This window comes from Pseudopodoces humilis, chromosome 4 (genome assembly GCF_049639895.1).
Source record: "Pseudopodoces humilis isolate 2021_Gansu_Grassland_sample_001 chromosome 4, ASM4963989v1, whole genome shotgun sequence".
NCBI classification, from domain to species: Eukaryota; Metazoa; Chordata; class Aves; order Passeriformes; family Paridae; genus Pseudopodoces; species Pseudopodoces humilis.
In genome coordinates this window covers 16905559-16928220 of record NC_142203.1, presented here as the reverse complement: position 1 = coordinate 16928220, position 22662 = coordinate 16905559, and the positions used below count along the sequence as shown (strand labels likewise).

General features: G+C 37.9%; 2 protein-coding genes across 2 annotated transcripts in view; one reads left to right on the top strand and one right to left on the bottom strand.

The window, feature by feature from the left end:
- The window catches only part of PCSK5 (proprotein convertase subtilisin/kexin type 5), a 228590-nt gene extending 225441 nt beyond the window's left edge, over window positions 1-3149 (top strand). The window contains exons 36-37 of the mRNA XM_088054567.1: window positions 1316-1502; window positions 2036-3149. Coding sequence (XP_087910693.1) covers window positions 1316-1502; window positions 2036-2439 — 591 coding nt within the window. The 3' untranslated portion in view covers window positions 2440-3149. The remainder of the gene's footprint in view (window positions 1-1315; window positions 1503-2035) is intronic.
- Window positions 35-22595, bottom strand: ARSK (arylsulfatase family member K). Its single transcript, XM_014259100.2, has 9 exons — window positions 22334-22595; window positions 18383-18512; window positions 16306-16465; window positions 15420-15702; window positions 12049-12220; window positions 9919-10143; window positions 6134-6358; window positions 5790-6050; window positions 35-896 (listed from the first exon to the last, which is right to left on the bottom strand). The coding sequence occupies exons 1-9, from the start codon at window positions 22469-22471 to the stop codon at window positions 886-888; spliced, it is 1605 nt and encodes a 534-aa protein (XP_014114575.1). The 5' UTR covers window positions 22472-22595; the 3' UTR covers window positions 35-885.
- Between the last annotated feature and the right edge of the window lie 67 nt (window positions 22596-22662).

The following is a 22662-nucleotide window of genomic DNA, read 5'->3' as shown; positions in this document are numbered from 1 at the left end:
TACCTATTTGAAGTCGTTTTGTACACAGTATAAACAACACATTGCTCTTCTCTGAGTTTTTAACAGTGCCTATCTTTAAATATGCTTACTTTTTTCCTCTTTTGGCAGGGGAAGCCTTTTTTCTCTTTCTGGGGTTACCTTATGGTCAACAAAGATATCAAAACTACATGAACAAATCAGTTCTATTAACGATAGTGTTTATTTCTTTCAGTATAACTGAGATTTCTCCTTGGATTTCTGATGCCTTTTCTGTAAGAAATCCTTCTGCATTTTTGATTGACAGCTCTGTTGGCAGAAAGCTCTAGTAGGACAGGCTGAAATTAACAGAGATGTATATTTAGTTGAGCAGGGCCACAATTAGGTTTGGGGTCTGTGCCATAAGTCTGGGTGCTCCACCTTCCAGTTTTCCACACCAATTGCCTTCTAAAGATGTTTATTCAAGAACATAGCAGCAAGGCACACCTGGGATGCTACAAACCCTGGAGTCTCTGTCCTGGAATATTTTCTTGACAGTCCCACTTCATAGCACTGAATCTGAAAAAATGGCCTTACTTGAGGCTGGGGACCACACAGGTCTGCAGGTCTTTGCAAAAGCTTTGACTCTTAAGAAATTATGAACAGCTATGATCCTGAAATCTTGCACAGGTTTTTCCATCCAGGATAAACAGTCTTGCAATCCTAACCACAAGTTTGTTGAAAGTTTATTAGAGTTTCCAGATTTTCACAGTGGACATGTCCCATGGCCAGGAACTGTGAAGACTGTGAAGAACACTGAAGCAAGTGACTTCAGAGTATTCTGCAAGGCAGGTGCTATCACAGTGACCGCTGATAGTCTCTGTACACAAAGGTTCCCAGAAGCCTGGATTTTAAGAAGAGTATTTGAATCTAAACTCTCTCTGTAGAAAAAAAAAGTGACACAATCTAAGAGAAATCTGTTTTTCTAAAAAATTCCCAACCACCTTTATTCCTTACTTTTGCTTCCTCCCTGGGTAGAGAGGAAATTCATACTCTATTTCATACTGCTTCTTCCATGGTCAATTATTTTCCTGGCTCAAAAAGCTTAAAAGCATGAGTAAATTTGTACATCCTGCCTAGCTAGGTGAGATCTCTAAGGTCTTACAACACTTTACATCCTACAAGCAGATCACTGAGAAATCAGAAAATAGGAAATTTTGAATTTGCTGTTGTATTTTCACATTGACACTCTTGGTGCCCAGAGATGACAACCACAATGGTGACTGACAGGACAGAACTGCCAGGTCAGGTCCAAAATACACAAAATTAGAGGTGCATTGCTTGTGTTCTGTGTTTGAAGGAGAACAAACCCAAGTGTGAGAGATGCGACAGCTCGTGCACTGAGTGCAAGGGACCTGGTCCTCTCAACTGCACAGTCTGTCCAGCCAGCATGCAGCTCTTCCTGGAGGAAAGCCGCTGCCTGCCCTGCTGCAGTGACACTGACCCAGCAGAAACCCCAGAGTGTTGTGACTGCAGTGAAACACAAGGTAGGACCATGCTGAAGAGCAGGAACAGTGCTAAGTGGTTTATGGTTGATTATGCTGACATTATGCTGCCTGAAAACTGGACTAGAGCGAAAATGTGCTATTGGTAAACAGTGTGTTTCTACTGCTTCATCAGAAATAGGGAAGGTTTTACTCAAATAATAACCATTATGTCTGGTGCTGGAGATGGCAACTTCTCGCACTCAAAGCTACTATGTTAAATGGCCTGGCATTTCATAAAATGACTGGCTGATCAACTAGCTTACTTCATTGCATTCATGCACCTGATAGTTTTTCTGCTTCTTTCTCATTATTTTGAATCAAATAATGAAGAATAGATATCCCAACAACCTTACTGACATCCTTACTATATAAGAACAACAAAAACACCATTGTGGTGCCAGAAAAACTAGGTATTTTGTTGACTGCTATTACTGAATTGGACACACTGTACCAGACTTTAAAAACACACACACAAATACAAGCTCATTTCATCCTTTTTTTTTTTTTTTTTTTGTTTTTAATTGCTGTTGTAGATGACTGTGTATTACAGAAAACTCTACCCCCCGAGCAAAAAAGCAAAACTACTTTCTTTGTTATCACTTGCATTTTGCTTTTGCTTGTCATCGGAGCCACTGTATTCATCTGGAGAAAGGCAAAAACGAAAACCCAGCCTGTCAGTAAAGGACGGTATGAGAAGCTGACAAATCACTCCAAAACCTTTCCTTCCTCTGCAAGCAACTACGACAAGAATCCCAGCTACCAGGAGGATCAAGTGATTGAATACAGAGATCGAGATTATGAAGATGATGATGACGAAGATGACATTGTATACATGGGCAAGGATGGCACAATTTATCACAGATTTAAATATGGACTTCTGGAGGATGATGAGGAAGATGAGCTAGAATATGATGATGAAAGTTACTCATTTAGATAATTTTTACTAATTAGCCCTACTCTACTGCTTCTCTTATGAAAGTCTAGCTATTTAGTTAATGTGTTTAGTTACTTGATTGCAACCTGACCTCCACAATTTTTGCTATTATTTATTGTAAAAGAAGAATAATTTCTAGAAACGTATTTTCTAAGTAAATATTTTCTAGGCTTTTAAGTAGCACTTCAGATATGATCTGGTTAAGAGACCAAATTTCTATGCATTTGTGTGGAGAATAATCCTTTCCCAATACGTATTTGTGAAACTAACACAAACTTTTCCTCAAACCATTTTAGAGAACCCTGCCAATCACTACTAGTAATGTGATAAGCAAGATGGTTGTATCTAATTGATGAATGCCACGGGAGAGGGTGCCAGTAGTTCACTAATTTGTGATTAGAGTTACACAGCAATTCATAACGGAATAGGCAACTTGGAGGAATTTATTTAGATTTTCTTCATAATCACCTGGTGTTCCCTGAAGCAAACACATTCAACTTCATAATCATTACAGCATAATTTCCTGTGAATTCCTGTATCTATGACATGATATTTTAGGACTTATGATTGTGACTACTTCTCATAACTGTATTATATTCACAGTTTATATGAAATAGAACAAAAATATTTTATATATCAGCTTCTGATTAATCTTTATGCAGTGTTTGTCAAAAATTCTTGCATTTTACAGATTAATTTCTCAGTTTACAACAAAGGGCAATACTGTCTATAAGCATGTCACATAGACACCCATCCTGCATCATCAGCAGGTGGTGTTTATATTGTAAATGGCTCAGGATGCTCAGACAATGGCAAAGGGGATATTTGCACTTTTCTGGTAATTTTTATTACTATTACAGAAATAAAAATTTATAATTCTAAAGAAAAGCATGGCCATTTGTTGTGAAGAATGAATCCTTTATCCATCTTAGATATGTTGTTATTCACTACATTTCATTAAATCTCAGAGTTTCTCTAGGTTTCCAGTAAGGATCTGCTCTATACACAATAAGGTTGTATATATAAATTTAGTGTTTACAAGGAATTGTGTAAAGATACCAGCTTTTCGTGGCTCAATGCCTCAGAGGAATTTTAAGTATTACATATGCCTAAAGACCTCAGGATGATTCCACCTGTAAGATTAAAGATGTTTTATGGAGAGGCCTATTGCTTCCAATTTAATTTTAACCTTCTAGTCATTGCACCTTCAGTAAGAGAGAGGAATTAAAACTAATGTGACTTCACAAAAGCTGAAACAAGTACCTAAGTATATCAAAAGCTGTAAAGCAACACTTGACAGCAAGGTACTTCAGAAAGATACATGTTATCTTTCACTTCTCATTTATGAAACTATTCCTCAAGAGTAACAGATATTAAAACTTTTCTAAATACCGCACTAGCAAGTGCCACCTTCTGCTGTAATAATTTCTCTTTCATCTTTCTACTTTGTGTTTTTGGAGTATACATATTTCATATTACAATCAGACAGCAAGCCATGTGACCCAGCAGAAGAACTATTTTATGTGGTCTCCTGAAAAACAACAAGCTCTGCCCTGTGAGCTGGCACATTCCTGGGGTTTTCTGGGTTTTCAATAAGCCTGTTCCCATGCACTGGGCTTCTCTGGACAGTCTGTGGCAGAAGATGTGGTTGCCAGTTTTTTTCCCTATTTGTTTTTTCCATTTCAGAGAGTATCACAAATGGCACTTTTGTAACCCTAACATTAATGAGTCATAAGAGCTTATCTCTTCAAAGAAAGCACTGTTCACGGAACTGACAAAATACAATTTTCCCTATATTTTAAATATTCAGTCATTAAAAAGCACACACACAAAACACATCCAGTTCACCATCATTTTATTTTACTCCATTTTACTCCATTTTGCACAATGCATTCTGTCCAGACCTCTAGAAAGTGAGGAAATTTCTTCATTTTTTCTCTTGAACAAACTTTAATATGCATATAAATACCTCCTCTAATTATGCAGCCCATTTATTTTAAGTAATTTCAACCATACCTGAACTCATTTTAATAAGTATTATGATATGTGCTACAGGGTTTCAAGATTGAACTCTGAGTGGTAAATTGCTTATGAAATGAGTGTGTAGCCATCAGAAAGTATTTCTCATCTTTGTGTTTATTTTTACTGGCTTACTGCTACTACTGAGCATTTAATAACAGATTACAGAAAACATTTTATGTATGAAGTATATCATCATTGTGAACTGGTACTATAGCAGCAATGATGGTGACCAAGAATTAGCAAACCTAAGCACTGCTGTAATTACATGTTCCCTTACGTGGAAGAGTTGTTACCTAAATCTTAACTTCTTTCAAAACTACTTTTTTTGTCAGGTCACTGGAAAAATGGGAAATAGTATTTTTCTGTTAACTCTTCCTGCAAGCTTCAATTGTGTCTTTTCTGTGTACATTATAGTTTTCAGTTCTCCACTCACTGATGCGCATTTACTTACAGAATCAAACTGCATTCAAGCAATTTTTAATTTATGTTATGCAAATCACACTATCATTTTTCAGAGAACTGCTCTACTCATAGGTTTGGCAAGAGGGTTTTTGTTTGTTTGTGTTGTTGTTGCTTTTGCTGTGGGATTTTTTTGTTGGTTTTTTTTCAATTTATGATGATGACCAGAGATCAGATTCTTCTTCACTTGTACACATGTTCAATTAGGAGCCTATGAATATTATGGAATTTTAAACAGCAGGGAATGGTAAGTACCAGATCCAGAAGCAAGAGATTAGCAGGCAGACCTTGAAAACATGGGGAGTCATTCACAAGTAACACAGGAATGCTGATACAGTTAAGTACTTGTATAAACCACATCTATGTTCAGACCTGTACTGGTTACCAACTTCTTGATTATACTTCAACTGCTATAAATTCTTTATCGTGGATGAATGTGTATTCAATCTGGACTTATACTACACACAGCAAATTTCTGTAACTGTAACTGGTACTTTACTTCACTAAATTTTATAATCTTTGCTTTTCCCTATAAATGGAAATTCCTATTGAGTTTGAATGCTCAATACTCTGTACTTTTGTAATTCACTAAATATTCCTTACATGCAATTAATATTTGCATACTACCCTTTCAGTATACACTTACTTAAACTTACAGAACAATAACATCTAAAACTCTAGTTTTGTTTTGCTGACTAGTTATATAAAATGCTCTTGGCTTTCTGATACAAAGCAGTAATAGTTCAGGAATCTTTGCTTTCAATAGGTTATATAAGAAAATAATTCTAACACTTGCAATACAGCATAATATTACAAATGCATGTTTTTATATCCTCATTCATATGAAATCCAGGTTGTCTGTATCTACTTACCCAGCCACTTGTCAATTGCATTCTCATACTTTTTCCGATCCTTTAGCCAGTCTTGATGCCACCTAAGGTTTGCAATAACACTTGAGTAATTGTGACCCAAACTTTGCTTCCAACTGATGAACTGTTGTTTGTTATACTCCTGAACAGCAGAAGAAACTTTAGGATAGTTAACTACAGAGCGAAGTATTTTGTCCAAGGAATGTACAGTTACTGGGAATTTTATGGCAACATTTGTAAGCTCATCTGGATCAGCAGTAAGGTCTGTAACAAAAAAAAAAGTCAGTTAAGATTCAATTTGCAATAAAGTAAATTAATGAGTCAGTCAAGACATAGAAGTAGCATACCAAAGAGTTGGGGTGATACTGAAGAGCCATCCGAGTATGTGATGTATTTCCACTTGCCAGTTCTCAGCATATACACAGAGGAATTCACATTGCACCCATGAAATTCACTCAGCACCCATGAGGGCCGAGGTCCGCTGGCTGATGCTTTGCTCTCAGCATTTTCACATAGCAGTGGTGTTAGAGAATATCCACTTAGGTTCTGTGGGACAGGAATTCTTGCTATATCTAAGAAAATATACACAAAACCAAAATGCTACTGCTGTTTTCACAATTAAAAAAGCCTAACACAATGCTACTAGGAATGTTGATAATAAAACATGCTCCCCTAATTATTATCCCAAAATGTGCAATAAAAAATACCTTAAGGAAATTCCTAAGGCAAGCTGCCCACCATCTTGATCAAATGTATCATCTATGTATAACTCAACCTTTAACAGAAGTTTGTGAAAATTGATCACCATAGTCTCCTTTGATGGATGGTGCTGTTTTACTCCTTAATCATGGTTGCAGACATTTCTCTTTTGCTCTGACTACATCAGGAAGGAGAAAAAGAGTAACACAGAAAGGACCCTAAAAGCTCCAGTGCTGGGGAAGACAAAACAGGGAAACCTTATGAATATGATTGTTTAGCAAAAGATCCTGAAAATATGAAACCTAGGATTGAAATAGAATGGAAAACTAGCTTTCAGCTATAGGATACTAACTGTTAGTTACTATATAACCAAAGAACAATAGCCTAGCCAGCAGAAGGAGAATCCCTGGTGATTGAACAATGCCCTTCTGCTGAGAGTGAATCCAAAGTTCAAGCAGCAAGAGAAGAATTTGAAAGGTAGCTTTTAGAGTTTAAAATGCAACACTGTATGGTAATGTAGTAGTTCTTATAGGCTATATGTAAATTCTATAGAATGTGTGTCATTTAGTGCTTGGTTACTGGGAATTAGAATATTCACTATAGAAAAAGACAAAGTATTGTAACAAGAACTTCGCTCTCTTAACTCATGCTCTCTTAACTCTGATTCCCTTCTCCCTACTCTCTTAAGCTCTCTCCCCTCTTTACTTGCCTTTACTTTTACCTTCTCTTACTTTTACCTCCTCTTACGTGCTCCTACTGTCTTAATTTCTTTACTTCTCTTCCCCTCTCTTACTCTTACTCTCTCCTCTCTTCTTCCCTCATGCTCCCTGATTCCTCTCTCCACTCTCTCTTCCTCTCTGACCACATTTACACTGTGGCTGGCAGTGTAAATGATCCCTTCCTCCCTATACCTAAAAAATAAACTGCTTATACCTGAACAGCCTGATCCTGGAGAAGTCTCTCACTGCGAACATGTCTTTGTACATGTTTCCAACATGTTGTAACCATTTATTTCTTGAACAATAATGGTGCTAAGCTCATCTGGAGCATTCTTCATTAGTGAATAATGAAATGCTTTATAAAGGTATCCATCATTATCACCTATAACTGGTGACAATTGGCCTGGCACTTGAGGAGCAAGGCACTTTGCCTCTTTGGCAGGACTGGAGATAAAGATGGTATCTGAGGTGGTATCAATATAGTGCTCATGTATGGAAAACACTGAATGACTCCATAGTGTACCAGATGGCCAACAGAAGATGCTGTAATATCCATAAGCTCCTCAGCATCAACTTATCCCACAAGTTTCTCTAGCTCCCAAAGATCAGGTTAAAAGGCTGCAAAGATTTTTCTGAAAAATACAGCTGAGAATCCCAAGCATGTACTAAAAACCATGTATGACAGTACTGCTATTTTTAATCACCCCACTGAACATTGTCTATAGTAATCCAAAATTCAAAACTTTCAATTTCACAGAGCACTGTGGTAGTATTTAATCTGTTCTGTGTTGGGTGGTGATACTCTGTGCATATAAATTGCTCATAGGTGACTCTTTCCTTCAGCAGCACACATCTTTCTTTTTGTCCTTTGTCTAGCTAGCATCTAAGTAATAGGAAGACCCATAATATGTAAACCCAGCAAGTAGCTCCTGGGCATGCAGGGGCAAAAAAAATTGAGCAAATACATACTACATTCCAACAAATGAAAAAGGGATATGGGCTCTTCTGTCATTTTAAACCAGTAATGCTATTACTTGCAGTAACTGGATTCTCTATGTGTGAAGAACGGTCCTGTCACCTTCAGAAACTCCTGCTGTTCTAATAGAGAGCCAAAGGTACTTCCATACAGACCAACAAAGCTAGTGCTGCCTGGAGTTCATGCTACATCCTGTTACAAAATGTAAGAGCAGTTGCACTTCCGACTCTACATTTATATCACACAGATTCTGCTGGAATCAAAATATTTGCACTTATTCTCAAAGCCAGGGCAGGCAGCAGTCTTGAGCAAAGCATTTGGATGGCATCTTAAGACAGATTATTCCCCTGAGACAACACAAAGCAAAGCAATTAAATTTGTCAGAAAAATAGACTTGAAATCTGTTTCCTCATTAGTCAGCAGCAGCATGCAGACTGAGAACACAATACACGATAGAGATGGCTCTTCAAGTTTTCGTTTTCATCATACATGTCTTTTTGACGTTTAGAGTACAGAAAAGGGGAACTGCCACAACAGAAGGAATGGATTATGCCCAGTAAATTCTGGGGAAAAATAGGCCAAATGAAAAATCCCCCCAAGAGGAAAAGACAGAAAGATGTTAAACCAACCATCTGACCAATTATGTCACTTGGGCAAAAGGGAGAAAGAAATAAAAGATTTTAAATCTTTATATAGGCTACTATAACTTGTATAAGACCTATATCTAGTACAGATATATATACATAACAATTTGATGTCAAAATTTGGAAGAGAAAGCCATTCAGATTTTTTATCATATTTTTAACTGGATAACTGGTTCAAAAGTTTTGAGGAGACATAAATAGATAAATAACTTCTGTTCAGTTGTTAGAAAATCAACTTCAGACAATACAGAAGTGGATTTTTCACTGACATTTACAACTAGTAACTGAAGTACAGTTTTATTCACTCATGTTCTCCAGACAATTGCAGTGTACATGTGACACCTCTTAGAGAGCAATCCTTCCAGACTGGTTTGAAAAGAATATTTTTTTCTGATTGGAAGCCTAAAAGATAAAGCCTCAAAAGAAAAATTTACCTGATATTTAATATCAATCATAATTGTCTGTTGCACAATTTATCACAAATATCTGTTCAAAAATTCCGTCTTAAAAGTGATTTCCATCTAAGTAATTTTAGTTCTTTGATTCACTATCCAACACTGAGTATTTTTATATCTCATAAAGATGGATATCCATTATCACATCTTTTTACTCTTGCCCAGATCATTTGTACATTTCCTATACAAAGTTTTCATCACACTTCTTCCACATGACCCTTCATAAAACACTTTAAACTTTCCTAAGTTAATGAACCTGTCCTCTTTCAGGTTTAATCCCATCTCTGGATGCACTTACACTTTAATTTCTATAGTAAACTGTTAGGCATGAAGGTTAGCAAGGATTTCTCATATCAAAAATGTGTTTTATTCCCTTTTTTTAGCAACAAATAATCCTATATATAATCAGTCAGTGTAATTATGTGGATGGCAGTAATAGCAATAACAAAGATTACAAGTTTCTTTATTTTTTCATCTATTTTTTCACTTTTTCTATTAAGTCCATATATATAGCCCACAGATAAATTATGTCCTGTTGTCTTACTATATTGCCTCCAAGTGGAGACATCACTCTGACTATGATACAAATGCAGAATAATATGCAGGCAAAAAAAAGTCACCTGAAATTACTTAACTTACCAAGCATAGTAGGATATATATCCACAAGAGATACTACATTTGGTATTTGCTGCTGTTCTCTTACACCTGGACCCATAACTAAAAGAGGAACATGGGAACTTCCCTCATACATGCTCATTTTATAGAACTGACGGTGTTCCATAGCAAGTTCTCCATGATCTGCAGTGAATATAATGATTGTTTTTCCAAGAAGCCCAGTATCTCGCAAAGCTGAAATAATCTCACCTGCAACAACAAAAAGATACTGAAAAGGATACATTAAAAATATTTTTTCCAAGGTCTGTACATGCAAAGCAGCATGCAAATTTCAAGGAGCTCTCCTAGTCAGCAGAGGAAACTCCGCTCTTGTTGCACATAAATTTGTGCAATGAAGGCACAACATGCACTCCTTTTTTTTTATATAAGTTTCTGCAGCAAAGACAGGGCCAAGATCAATGAAGACAATAGTTAGGCAAAGCACTTAGATATTTTAAATATTAAAACTTTAGGATGATTCATACCTAAACATTCTAGTTAAAAGATGTTATAAAATTACAACTGCAGTGCAGTTACTTCACAATCCCTTCATTTCCTAAAGCTGTTTCCATTGATCTCTTTTCATTCTTAAAATGAGGAAGAGCAATTCTTTGTCTTTTAATTCATTTTCCAGTATAATATGCTGTCCTGGTTTAGGACATATGCCTAAAAGATTAGTGTATTTGATCATGAATTTCCTATTAGTATTTAAACAAATTCTTGTTCATTCATGGTCACTTTTCAAATCAAAAAATACAATACTGTAAATTAAGACCAACTTCCATTGAAAATTTTGTATCTGTATAACTTCCTGCAAACTCTGAAGAATTCTGAATGTACAATTAATTATTTCTTCATAACTTTTAATAATATGCTTTTAAGGGACACTCCAAGTGTAACCTTACTGTTTAGTCTATGTGTAACAACTGTTATCCAGTTTACAAATTTGAAATCAGTCTCTAAGGAAAACTACTCATGCCCTAAGATTTATCTTTTCTTACAGCTCAGCTTTTACAGTCTGTCCCCTTCACAAAAATGTTTCCATTACTTCAGCTAGCACTTAATGAAAGAGACTTAGTTCCTCTTGTACACGGGTGTCCTGGGTACAGAGGAAAAGAGGGGTGGAGTTTCCACGATTGTTTAATAACATACCACCTATGTCATGGAGAGAGCATGGTTTTCAGCAGGAAAGGCCAAGGTGTGTTGAAGCTGATTCAGTCTTACCTCAGTGGCGGAAAGGTGTGAACTGTTCCCTTAACTGTTGCTGAAGTCATGAGGCTGTAAGTATTCCGGAAACCCTGACAAGCTGTAACTATTGCTGTAGCAGCAGGAAGATGAGACATGCTGCTGCCACCACCACTGCTACTACTGCTTCTGCTGCTGGTGCCACTGTCAGGGCTAGCACTTTCAGAAGCAGGACTCTTTATTTGGATTAATTAGCTCTCCAGGCTTTGTTTTGTCCCTGTTTTCCTTTGTTTCCAGGTTAGGGGAATGATAATAAACTGCAGAAACTTTTTTGCCTCATTGCTTTTCTTTCCTTGAGCTGCATGCTCCATTATGGAGGGGATGGAGATGACAGGTGCCATCTTGCCTTTGTCTGGGAAAACCACACTGGGTACTCTCTTTGGGGAGAGAGTCGCTTTGTTGTTGGTGAACATCCTTCTTTTGGGTAGGGCACTCTCCCTTTGTGTCCTTTTTTATCAATATTGTGTTTATTGCGAGATTTTCAGTATAACTGTTGCTCCTACTTGTGGTCTCCCCTAGTATTTCCTGTGCTGTCAAAAGGGGATGGGGGAGAAGGGGCAGCTTGCGTGAGGTAATTTTCCCATTTAAACCAGTGCAATGGGCCATGCAATATTTTGCTGCAGTCACTGGTTTTCTACAGAGCTTCTGATGCTGTCTGTGATTACTTTCCAGAGTGCTCTCAATTCACCTAAAAGGGTATCCCGTCATTCATCATATAGACGGAATGAGCAACTTCCAACAACTTATTCCCAGATGTGAATTGTGGTGGATTTTTTTCTATCTTTTTCCTGCAACGATCAGTCCTATCAGCACTTTTTTTTAAAAAAAATTAGAACTAGAAAACCCACTGTGTAATAAAATATTACCTACCCAGCATGGCATCTGTCTCTGCACACATAGCATAGTAAAATGCTCTAATATTTCTCACTTCTTTTGTTGTAAACTCTCCTGTGCAGTTCTTGGTGTATGATGAGTAATAGTCTACTGGATGCATCTCTGAAAGAGAAGACCACTTGGGTATTTTAATAGCTTCATAATTTACCTAAAAAATAAGAGGAAATTAACATTACTTTAGCAACTGAATTAAACAAGTTTTTGAACACAGATTTAATTTAAAAAACTATAAAGCATAAATTCACAGTTCTGCAATTGTGGCCCAGGAAACACTACCTGCTAAGTTGTTACACTGTGCAGCTATGTCCTCCGTGCTTCCCCAAAGCTTCCCCAGGTAAATTGTTTTTTTTAAAAACCTATGAAAATCAACTAGAAGCTAAGGCTAGGAGCCACAAATATGTGATTCAACAACTGCTGTATATTTTTAAGAGAGATATCACAGAACACTCTTCTAGAGTAGGTACACAATATTGGCATAGAGTCTTCATAACTGTAGAATAACTATGAACTCACAGATCTAAAAGATTGGATGTTATGTGGGTCTAGAGAACGACATGGAAAATCATGTTGTCTGGGAAAGCCTCCAGGACAGTGATGACAAGTCTTGGCATCTTGATAAAAAGAACTGACTACATTAATCCAATTTTCTAATATTTTCTACATGTTTCTACATACATCAAATCCATTTAGTTATCAAGAAATGTGAGATCAGTACAAAATTAAAAAGCCAATCTATTTGTATATTCCTACTACTGCTTCAGTCATTTTCTTATTGCTCAAAGTTCTTGGCTACATAATGTTACTTTTGGACTTTGCAAATGGTATTTATTAGCTGATTAAGATGAGAGCAAAAAAAGCATCCCTCTCCATCTATGATTCTTTTCTACAGGACTTCAGCCCAGTTTCAAGGATTCACAAAGCCTCAATCCCTTTGTCTATTGTAATGTCCAGAGTAACCCAAAATTGCCCTGTATTCCATATCTATCTGTGCTGTAAGATTGTTACTTGTCTTTAAGACTTGAAGCATGGCTGGAACCAGAATTGCAGGGGTGTCAGGAGGTGCCAGTCACTTTAAAAGGTCAAGAAACCCAAGCTGACTTCCTCTTTTGTGGAAAGAGGAGACCCTGCCCCAGAGAGGTTGATACAGGTGTGTTTATGGGCTTGCAACTGCAGCAACCAGGAAAAAACTGCATTTAGCAAACAGAAACCACATTCCCAGTGATCTTTGAAAACTCTATAGGCAGTGAATCTTGATCATAGGGTCTGCATAGGCCCCTGCAGGTTGGGCCACTCCACAGCAGTGTCCAGAGACCTGTTTTCCCTGCTCTCTTCTCCAGCACACCAGCAGATCAGAAGGCACCAGCACCAACACCAGTGGAGTCAAGCGGGTTCAAGAGGAATCAGTGAGCAGCAGTGCTGACCCCACATCAGCTGACCACACTTGCCAGCCCTTCCCATCTGCCACTAGACCTTTGTAAGCACCAACTTTCCCAGGAGGGTTTGCTGCCATCCATCCCCTTTGTTTCTTGGAGTGCATGGTAATCCGTGGCAGGTGCCACCTTGGAAAGAGTCTGACACTATTTTCCCTTTGCCCCCTGCAGGCAGTCAGTAGCGGGGGGCTGTCAGATTAGAAGGGACCAGCACCCCACCAGTTTGGGGCGTCTTTGTTGCCATGAAGCTCCTGAGATTCATCAAGTTTGTATCTAGTGATTATTCACTGCTATTTTTTGTATGTTTCACTTGTTAGTAAAATGTTATTTTTTCACTTATATCTATTGATATTGGTTCCTTATTGGTGGAAAGGGATTGGTTGAAACTAAGTAGAGGAGCTTACTTTAGAGTGTCTACCCCTTTGAATCATCTTAAACCAAGACACATAATTTATAACTAAGAAAGAAGCCATATGCTCTGAAAAAATGACAGCTTGGGCAAAATAATATAGGGGACCATCTGCTTAACAACACAGGGTTTCACAGACATACCATGTGGATACTCTGTTCTGTATTACCGCTCAAATAAACAAGACATTTAATTCAGTTCTTCACCTATGTGATCAAACTCCTTCATGAGATTACTTCTGCAATTTTAAAAGACTGCTTCTTCCATGACCAAAAAAATGACATTTCCATGACAAAAAAATGACCATGACATTGCAGAAGAACTGGCCAATGGTCAATAAATGGTAATATATGGCCCACACAATGCAGTATGTATACGCAGCTGTAGGAAGGACCCCAGCAAGCTGTGTAGTTAAGGTACTCTGACTGGATAAAAGATGACAAAAATTCATCACAGGTGTTATAACTCTGTCTCTGACAAAATAAAGTACCTATGCTTCCCAAGACACATTTAACCTAGCAATTAGCACCCAGCAAGTTTTCCTTAATAACTAAGCTGGGTGTTTCTTTTTTGTAAATTAAAAGGTTTTTTTTCCCCAAGTTCTTCTTCTCTCCACAAACTTCTCATCATTCGCAGAAAAATCCACAAACCTCACTATTATGAAAAAATTCACATCTCTCAACCTTCATTTTAAATACTTTTTTCCTAAGTATTTGTATTTTTGGTATATCTAGATAAAAATGTTTAGCAGTCCTCATGGGGAAAAGGCCACAAGTTATATAAATTGCATATGGAGGGGTTTTTTAAAGTCTTATCAACCTAATTCTAATTCTGCAGCTGCAGAGAATGTTAATGCCTTTCTGCAATTAAATCTATTCTAACACAATTATATTTTATGGCAGATAATGGCAACTGGAAAATATACAAGACAGAGAAAAAGTATTTCTTCTTTGGAACAGAGTGCCATTTCTTAGCTTTACACAAAGACATAAAGACACTTTATTGTGCTTGAAAACCTACAGTAGCACAGAAAAAGTTAACAGAAAAGGAAGACTTCTGTTGTGTCTTATGTTGTTTCATGTTCTAGGTCCACTGCAGAAAAAGTCAACCTTTCACTGTAAAACTCAGACAAAATCATTACATGTATCATTTCTAACAAGAAAAATACAGAATGTTCATTACAATGAACTTCAGACCACTACCAAAATTAATTTACAGCTAAGAAGAAAAACAACCTCATTTATCTTAATGTGTTTCTAGCCATTGAACTCCATAGTTACTCATTGATTCAACAAGTACTGATAACAAACCTTTTCCCACAAAAAAGACAAATTTGTCATTTCTTTTTGCTTAGCCTTTAATCAGAAATCTAACATCTCATTCAAGTACTTTCTTACTGTGTAGTGAAATATCAAAACTGGGTCTATCTTGAAAAATCAGGAATAAAATATTTTTTGTAATAAGTACAGTTATTAATAAAATTATATTTAAATTTTATACTCACGTACCTTTTCAAGCCAATAGGGAGATGTTAAAAATGTAGAGGATCCAAAATTTTCTCCTGCATAGGGTGATGGATATGGGTGTGGTAAATTTAGCCCCAAGTAAAGAACAAATGGTTGAGTAAAGTTAACAGCTTCTTCCTTTATCCAATTTACTGCTTTATCAGTGTTCTGCCAATCTGTTTCCATCACTCTAAACTGCTTCCTATGGCCTGTAAGTTTCACCATAGGTCTTGCTTCTTGTCGGAGCAGGAATTTAACATCCCTAGTCCAAGCTTCCACACGGTTACTGAAAATACATACACAAGTCACATAATCAGCAGAAAATGTTTTCTTCACTTTTCTTCCAAGCAAAAAGCATTATGAATTCCTGAAGAACTTCCTCTATACTTTCAGCGATTTTGAATTCTGGCATAAAGGAGAATTGTTATTCAATTGAGCAATAACAATTGTGCATCTATTTTATACTCAGACCTTCAGCCTTGTTATGGCTGCTTCTGACTCTTCTTTCTTATTTATCATCCATTTATGTCAGAGTGGCTCTTCTCACATCTACAAAATAATGCTTAGAAATAGCACTCCATCTTGTGGACCCTTCTCCACATTCTGGCACAGATTCACACTATTTATTTGTCAACTGGGTCTGAGATTTTTATTTGAAAGAATCTCCTGTATTACCTTTCAACTACAGGTATAAAAGCCAAAGTACAGCTGCAAGGGATATGCTTGCCTCTCCATAAAGCTGCAGGACCAATCTCTGCTAGGTACCTAACACAATTTCTTTTAAATTAAAGCTACTGTAATTTCAGCTGGAGACTGAAACCATGTGACAGATCACTACATGATTTGTTCACTGCTGCCTATTTATTAGCAGGAGAATCTACCTGATTACCTTACTGAATGATGTCCAGAAGTAAAATCCAATTTCCCAAACTTCTGTGTACGGTAGCCATGCTTTTCCATGATATCCATCCATGTTACATAATCTGGATCTAGACCTTTGAAGTTATTCCAAGATTCTGTTAAATGAGTGAAAAGACCACTCCACATAGCTGGAAAAAAAACAAAAGATGAGTGATTAGTACCCCACACCGATATGGTTGAGAAAGGATTCATCCTCTCATTATTAAAGAGGTTAAAAATCCAAACTATGATACAATAGAACAAGGAATATAAAGTATTACTCTTCCAAATCTTATTTCATAATCAATACAAGTAACAAAATTTACTCAAATAATCCCCAGAATAGGAGAAGAGGATCCTATCTTTCCAGGTGCCTTGCAATCATTAAATCAAGTTTTAGTTAGATCAGAAAATACTCTTCTTGATTTCTGAAAGAAAATGGCATGGTAGTACAGATCCTGATGAAACAATCCTGTATTTATATGTGTTTCAGAGTATTACTTCTCCTTACTACAATTCAGTTTAATATGAGTTTAAAGTTAAGTGTATATGTGGACAGAATTACAATATAGTATTTTCATAAATACAATAAGCCTTCAATTTTATTCATTTTAGGTAATCTACTTCACTTCCAGTTGCAGACACAAAATGAGAATATTAAAGAAGATACCAAGAAGAAAGGAAACCAAGGCAAGAGTTGCAAAGAAACTATAAGGGAAGATTTTTTTAGTGAATTCCTATTTCTTTGCAGCTTATCAAGAATTGTTCACACTTTCCAATGCTAATTTAGAGTTAACGTTAGTCCCAAAACAAGATTAAGTAATTCCACAAGCACTAGAAATATCCTATAAGCTAAGTGCATCAGCCTCACAAGGCAATACTCATCCTTTCCCCACCCCAAAGCCTTCTTTCCCACCATCTCTTCTGGTATCATCCCTGACACCTCCACAAAAGATGCACCCTCAGTTCCTTGCAGGTATCCAAGTTCCTGGCTGAGCAAAACTTGTCTTGCTGGTTCAGAGCCACACATATGAGCTCAGTGGTCACGGCTATCTATAATGCTACACATAACTGATTAACTGTTTAATTCATTATGCAGTTTGTTTCTCACAGGAGTACTAACCTGTTATTTTCAAAAATTTCATAAAATTAAATAACTGAACATGAAGTTCATTGTTCTTAGCAATAAAAATTGGCCAAAAAGACTCAAGCATGAAGACAAGAAAAAAAAGGTTGACTGCTTGTTCATGTAACATCACTCACTTAATATGTGACCGTGAAAAAAAGAAACGGGGACTAGGGAATCAATAAAGGTAATATTAAAAATGTAACACTGTATTTGACTGCCTTTACCTGCTACTTCTTTCAGTGTATGCTTTGAGAGAAAGGGGGATCTCTTTTATGGCTACAGATTAAGGAGGGTTTTGCAACAACTGAAAATGTAGAAATGTTTTAAGATGCAACCTTTGATTGAGGAATATAGCTTCCTTCTATCTTCCTAGAAAATTCTGCAAGTGTGAAATCGAACACAGAACAAGTATCACATTAAGTAAATAAAAACATAGAAGTATTCAATTAAAGCTACTGAAGGATGCATCATGTATCCAGAAGACAGTGACAACAGCTATCACTTTGTTCAGCTGTTATTATTTATTACTCTTTGCTGAATACAGGAAAGATATTTATTAACATTGTATTGGAAAAAGAGAGTAGTTCTGCATGTAGTTTCAGCACTGCAGCAGAACAAATCAATGATTTCTCTATAAATCTTGAAGATTTTTTAAAAATCTGAAGCTTCAGTGGAGTTTATAAAAAAATTTGGGAGCTTACACTTAACTGAAAAAAAGAAAACAAAAAATAAAGGAGGAAACACAAGAAATAGAAGAGATCAACAGATGAAACAGAATACCATAAGAATTCAAGCACAAACTAAACAGTAAAACAAAAGGATGTTACTGAAAAACAAAACAAATCCCTCCCCACTAAGTCATTTCAAATTTCCCACCATTACCACGTATTTAAATTGACACATGCAAGCACTTATCTGATGTTTTGCTTGGTTCTACCTGCGCGGGAAGGACAACAAATTGGAGAATTGGTGTAGGCATTGAGAAAGACAGTGCCATGTCTTTTCATAAAATTTATGGAAGGTAAATCCACAGTCTGATTTCCTGGAAAAAATGTTAAGCGTCCATCCTGCAATCAGACAAAGGCAACACATAAACAGAATTAATGCAAACTATCAGCTGCATTAATTCATTTGTTTGTTACCTTGGACTTGTGTAGCTCAAATGCTGCCAATTCTACGCAGGTATGGAAAACAGTGTTGAGAAGCTCTACGTAGGTCAATATAAAATGGATCACTTTTGAAAAAGTGCAATGGAAAAGATAACTGTGCTTCTTTACAGTAAAATTAATTCCACTGTATCACTATACATATTCCAAGCTCCAGTTCTTCAGGGGTGACACATTCAATGGGAGTAGGTAAGGTGAAGGGTGACAAGGAGTAAGGCTGTAAGATGTGTACAGTAGCACACATACTTCTGTAACATTTCTGTGAAAACATCATTGATCCCTCATCCTTTTTAAAGGGTTATCCATACCACTTCTCTGTGAACTTCTTTGAAACTACAGACTGGAAAAGGGATCAGAAAGCTAAAGGAAAGCTATTCTCCCACAGAAATCCCATCCACAAGGGTACCCTTTTGATACTTTCATAATGCTAATTTCCTTTTCACCTATTTGTTTAGACAGAGTTTTTAATCAGTAACTGAAAAATGACTAAACATTCTGAATAGGTAATTTTACAGCAGAAGATTTTCGTCACATGAAACCAGACTTAATGCAGAGTGCCATATTTCATGTAATTGTGTTTTATCTGTCAGTTTTACTTCTTTGCTTGGTTGAATAAGATGCAGCCCCAGCCTGACCAGCTCTTCAGTGAACAGACAGGCAACAGTGCATCTGCAGTTTTAACTGCAGAAAAAAATAATTCCTGCCATTTGGTTTCTTGCAGAAATACTCTTGGATAACCCAGCATTGTAGAAAGTCACTTTATTTGGCACCAGTAGAGCTAACTGCAACATCCCAGTCTCTGAAATCAGCTCATATCAGAGCATGCTAAATGAACCTAATTTTGTATACTACTACAAATGGCATCTTGAACAAGCACTCAGTAGGACAAACTGGAAATAAAGCTGTAATACACAATAGGCACTTAAACAAAACATTGGGCTGAAAGTGCTCGTTAGAAAGTTGTCCTGGTTCTAGCCAGGATAGGGTTCATTTTTGCAGTAGCCAGAAGAGGACAAGGCTAAGACATGGAGGTTATTGTGTACCACCTCACGTCATTTTCCATGAACAGAGGAAGGGGTCCCTTCCATGTCAAGGTAGTGTGGCAGTGGTCAGGTACCGTCAGGCTCTACATAGTATAGTGGTGAGCATTCAGATGTGAGTTGCTCACCTGTCTTTTTACATTTTTGTTATTAATGTTGCTGCTGTTACTGTCCTAGTAAACTGCTCTAATTTTGCTGTTTCTAGTAAATTGTTCTTACCACATCCTATGACCTTTATCTTTTGTGCTTTCAATTCTCTGCTCCAGCCTGCCGCAGAGGAATGGGACAGGGACAGAGGAGCAAGCAAGTGGCACATGGCTTGGAGTGATTTCAGTGGGAACACTAAATTGGAAAACACCATTCCTAAATCATGACAAAAAGTACACAACTGCTGCACAGTCCTGTCAACAACACATTCTTAAGTTTCTCCAACCAAATTTTGTTTGAACAGCTGGAGACAACAGTTCCTTGTATTGATACTATGATACCATTTTCAAGGACACAGAAGCAAAAGAACTCCATGTACTTTGTGTCACAGGATGCTTGGTGTACTGTGACATGATCATTGTTTCTATAGATGACAGGGTATTCAGTGAAAGTTGTAAGTGTCTTGAATTGGCTGAGAAGGTGGAAGCTCAACAGCTATTCCTGGAAATCCATCCTCTAAGAACTATGTAGGGTTTCTAGGTTTTGAAACACCTAAGGAAATAAAATTCACACAAATAAGCACCTTTCATCCAGGAACTTGAGATGCATTGCATGCAAAGCCTGTCATCCATTACACAGTTAACTTCAAGTAGCAATTCAGGAGCTGAATTGGCTCATTAGCACATTTCACTAGGAAACCCTTCAAATAGCACAGTGCCTGACTCAACACAGCAGCAGAAAGCTAGCTGCTCAAGCAAGAGGTCACGGTTCTGCAGGCCAAACACAATCCAGCATCACTGAGGAAAAAAGTTTTGTCCCACTTGGTAAAATAGGTGTGATTCCTTCATAGACATCAATGGCAAGAACACTTTCTAATGGAAGTCCAGACCTTTTAACAGCCTGCAGGACTTGAGCTTTTTTTCCAGAAAACCTGTTAGTTTCAACAGTACCCAATCCTTCCTATCCTCTACTAGTGATGTAATCAAAATAATTCATCTATTTCTACCTTCAAATCCATCTCAAAAAAGAGCTTACACAACACATTTATTTTACTATATTGTTCTTCGTATGCCTATGCAAATTTGACACTTTTCAAAAACAGCACCTTTTTCTTAATTGTTCACATAAGAATTCCACAAACATTGTGGGTTTTCACCTTTCTTTTTTGTAAGGGTTACCTCATTAATCCCTGTAATACAGTTTACAAGAATCTTCCTGCTTAAAGGGGACATATAAAAGTTCTAAGTTTGTCTGCAGCCTCTGCTAGTAACCCTCAGGACCTTAAATACTGTAATACAGTAAATAGACTTCTGGTGAACTGAAAATTTGGACCAAAAACACATGCATTATTTTGGAATATTAAGTGAGATGATTTACTGAAACTAAAACTAACAGACAATAGAGACAAAGCAAGGAAAGTCGATAAGGAACTATTACATTAATAAAGAAGGAGCTATTTCTTTATCTTTGAAATCACAAAAAAATGTGCTTAAAGACATTAAGGGATTGAAAAAATTAATACATGTTTACCAAATATTCAGAAAAAATTCATCCCAAGAAAAACAGGCAGCAGGCAAGAAGCCAGCTGCTTTCATCTGTGCAGTCAAGGATGGAAGCCTAAGAAGGCTACAAATCAAACTTCCTCAATAGTGAAAGAGAAGTGATGAAATGCAAAAGCACTTGGAGCTTAACACCACGGAGCTTATGTTTGATTCCACAACAAGGAGAGCTCAGATGAGTTAGAGAAACCAAGGCTCCTCAGAGTAAGACATACATCAAAGCATTTCCAGTGTGCTGGGCAGGCACAGTGAGCTAACTGTGAAGATACATGAAAGGCTTAGTACTTGTGAGTGGAAAAATTTCTATTTTTGAGAGTTAAGTGAAATATATTAATAAATCACTGTAATGAAGCCGTTAGATGCCTACCACTAAAGATATATGTCTGACAAGTTTATTGTGTTGTTATACCTTATAACAGCCCCAGTAAACCAATACTTGATGCCTGATAAGACAGTAATTTCATCTGTGGTTACAGAAATTCTCTATCCCATTTGTTGTGGAGTCTTAACAATCTTAGGATTTACAATAGGAAGGATAACCGGGTTTGGTGACTTTGCTTGCCATTAGGCTTTTCACCAACCGAAGATCATTCACTTTCCCCACCAGCCCTGTTCCGGCGGCGGCTGTCCCACGCCGGAGTCCTGCTGGCACGCCCCGGGTAACAAGTTACAGTATCACACCAGACGGCGGGAGCCACCTGCGCAGAGGTTCTCGACTGGTGTAATGCTTCTGCTGGGAGCACGGCGTACTCTCCCCTAAAAAGCGGGCCACGTTTAGTTTGCAACACGGGTGAACAGCCGAGGTGCGAATGCCTCGCCACGCGACGGGCCCGTGTGCGCATGCCCCTACCTCTGGCCTGGGCAATGCATCCCCACGGCCGTGGTGCCTCAGCCTCGGTCCCGCACAGGCCAGCGCCGAGGATTTTTCGGCTCTCCCTTACCTGTCAGGGTGCCCTCCCACGCCCCGGTCACTCACCAAGGAGTCGCAGGCAACCAGCACCACGTTAGATGGGGGCTGCTCCCCGGGGGCGGTAGGCCGCGGCCTCGCTCCCGACCCGGCAGCCATGAGGAGCAGCACCAGCCCGACTCGCCCCAGCGGCCCGCCGTCTCGCATCGCCCCGCCACGGTGGCCCCTTGCTCCCGAACCGAAAGGAGAATCAGCTCCGAAACCAGATTCCGGGGCTCTGGCCACAGCGTAAGGCTTGACCACGCCACACACTAACCGCTCGCTGCAGCCTACAACTCCCACCGGGCCCCGGGCGGCGGCCTGCAGTTCCCAACGTGCCCCGGGAGACAGGAACTACA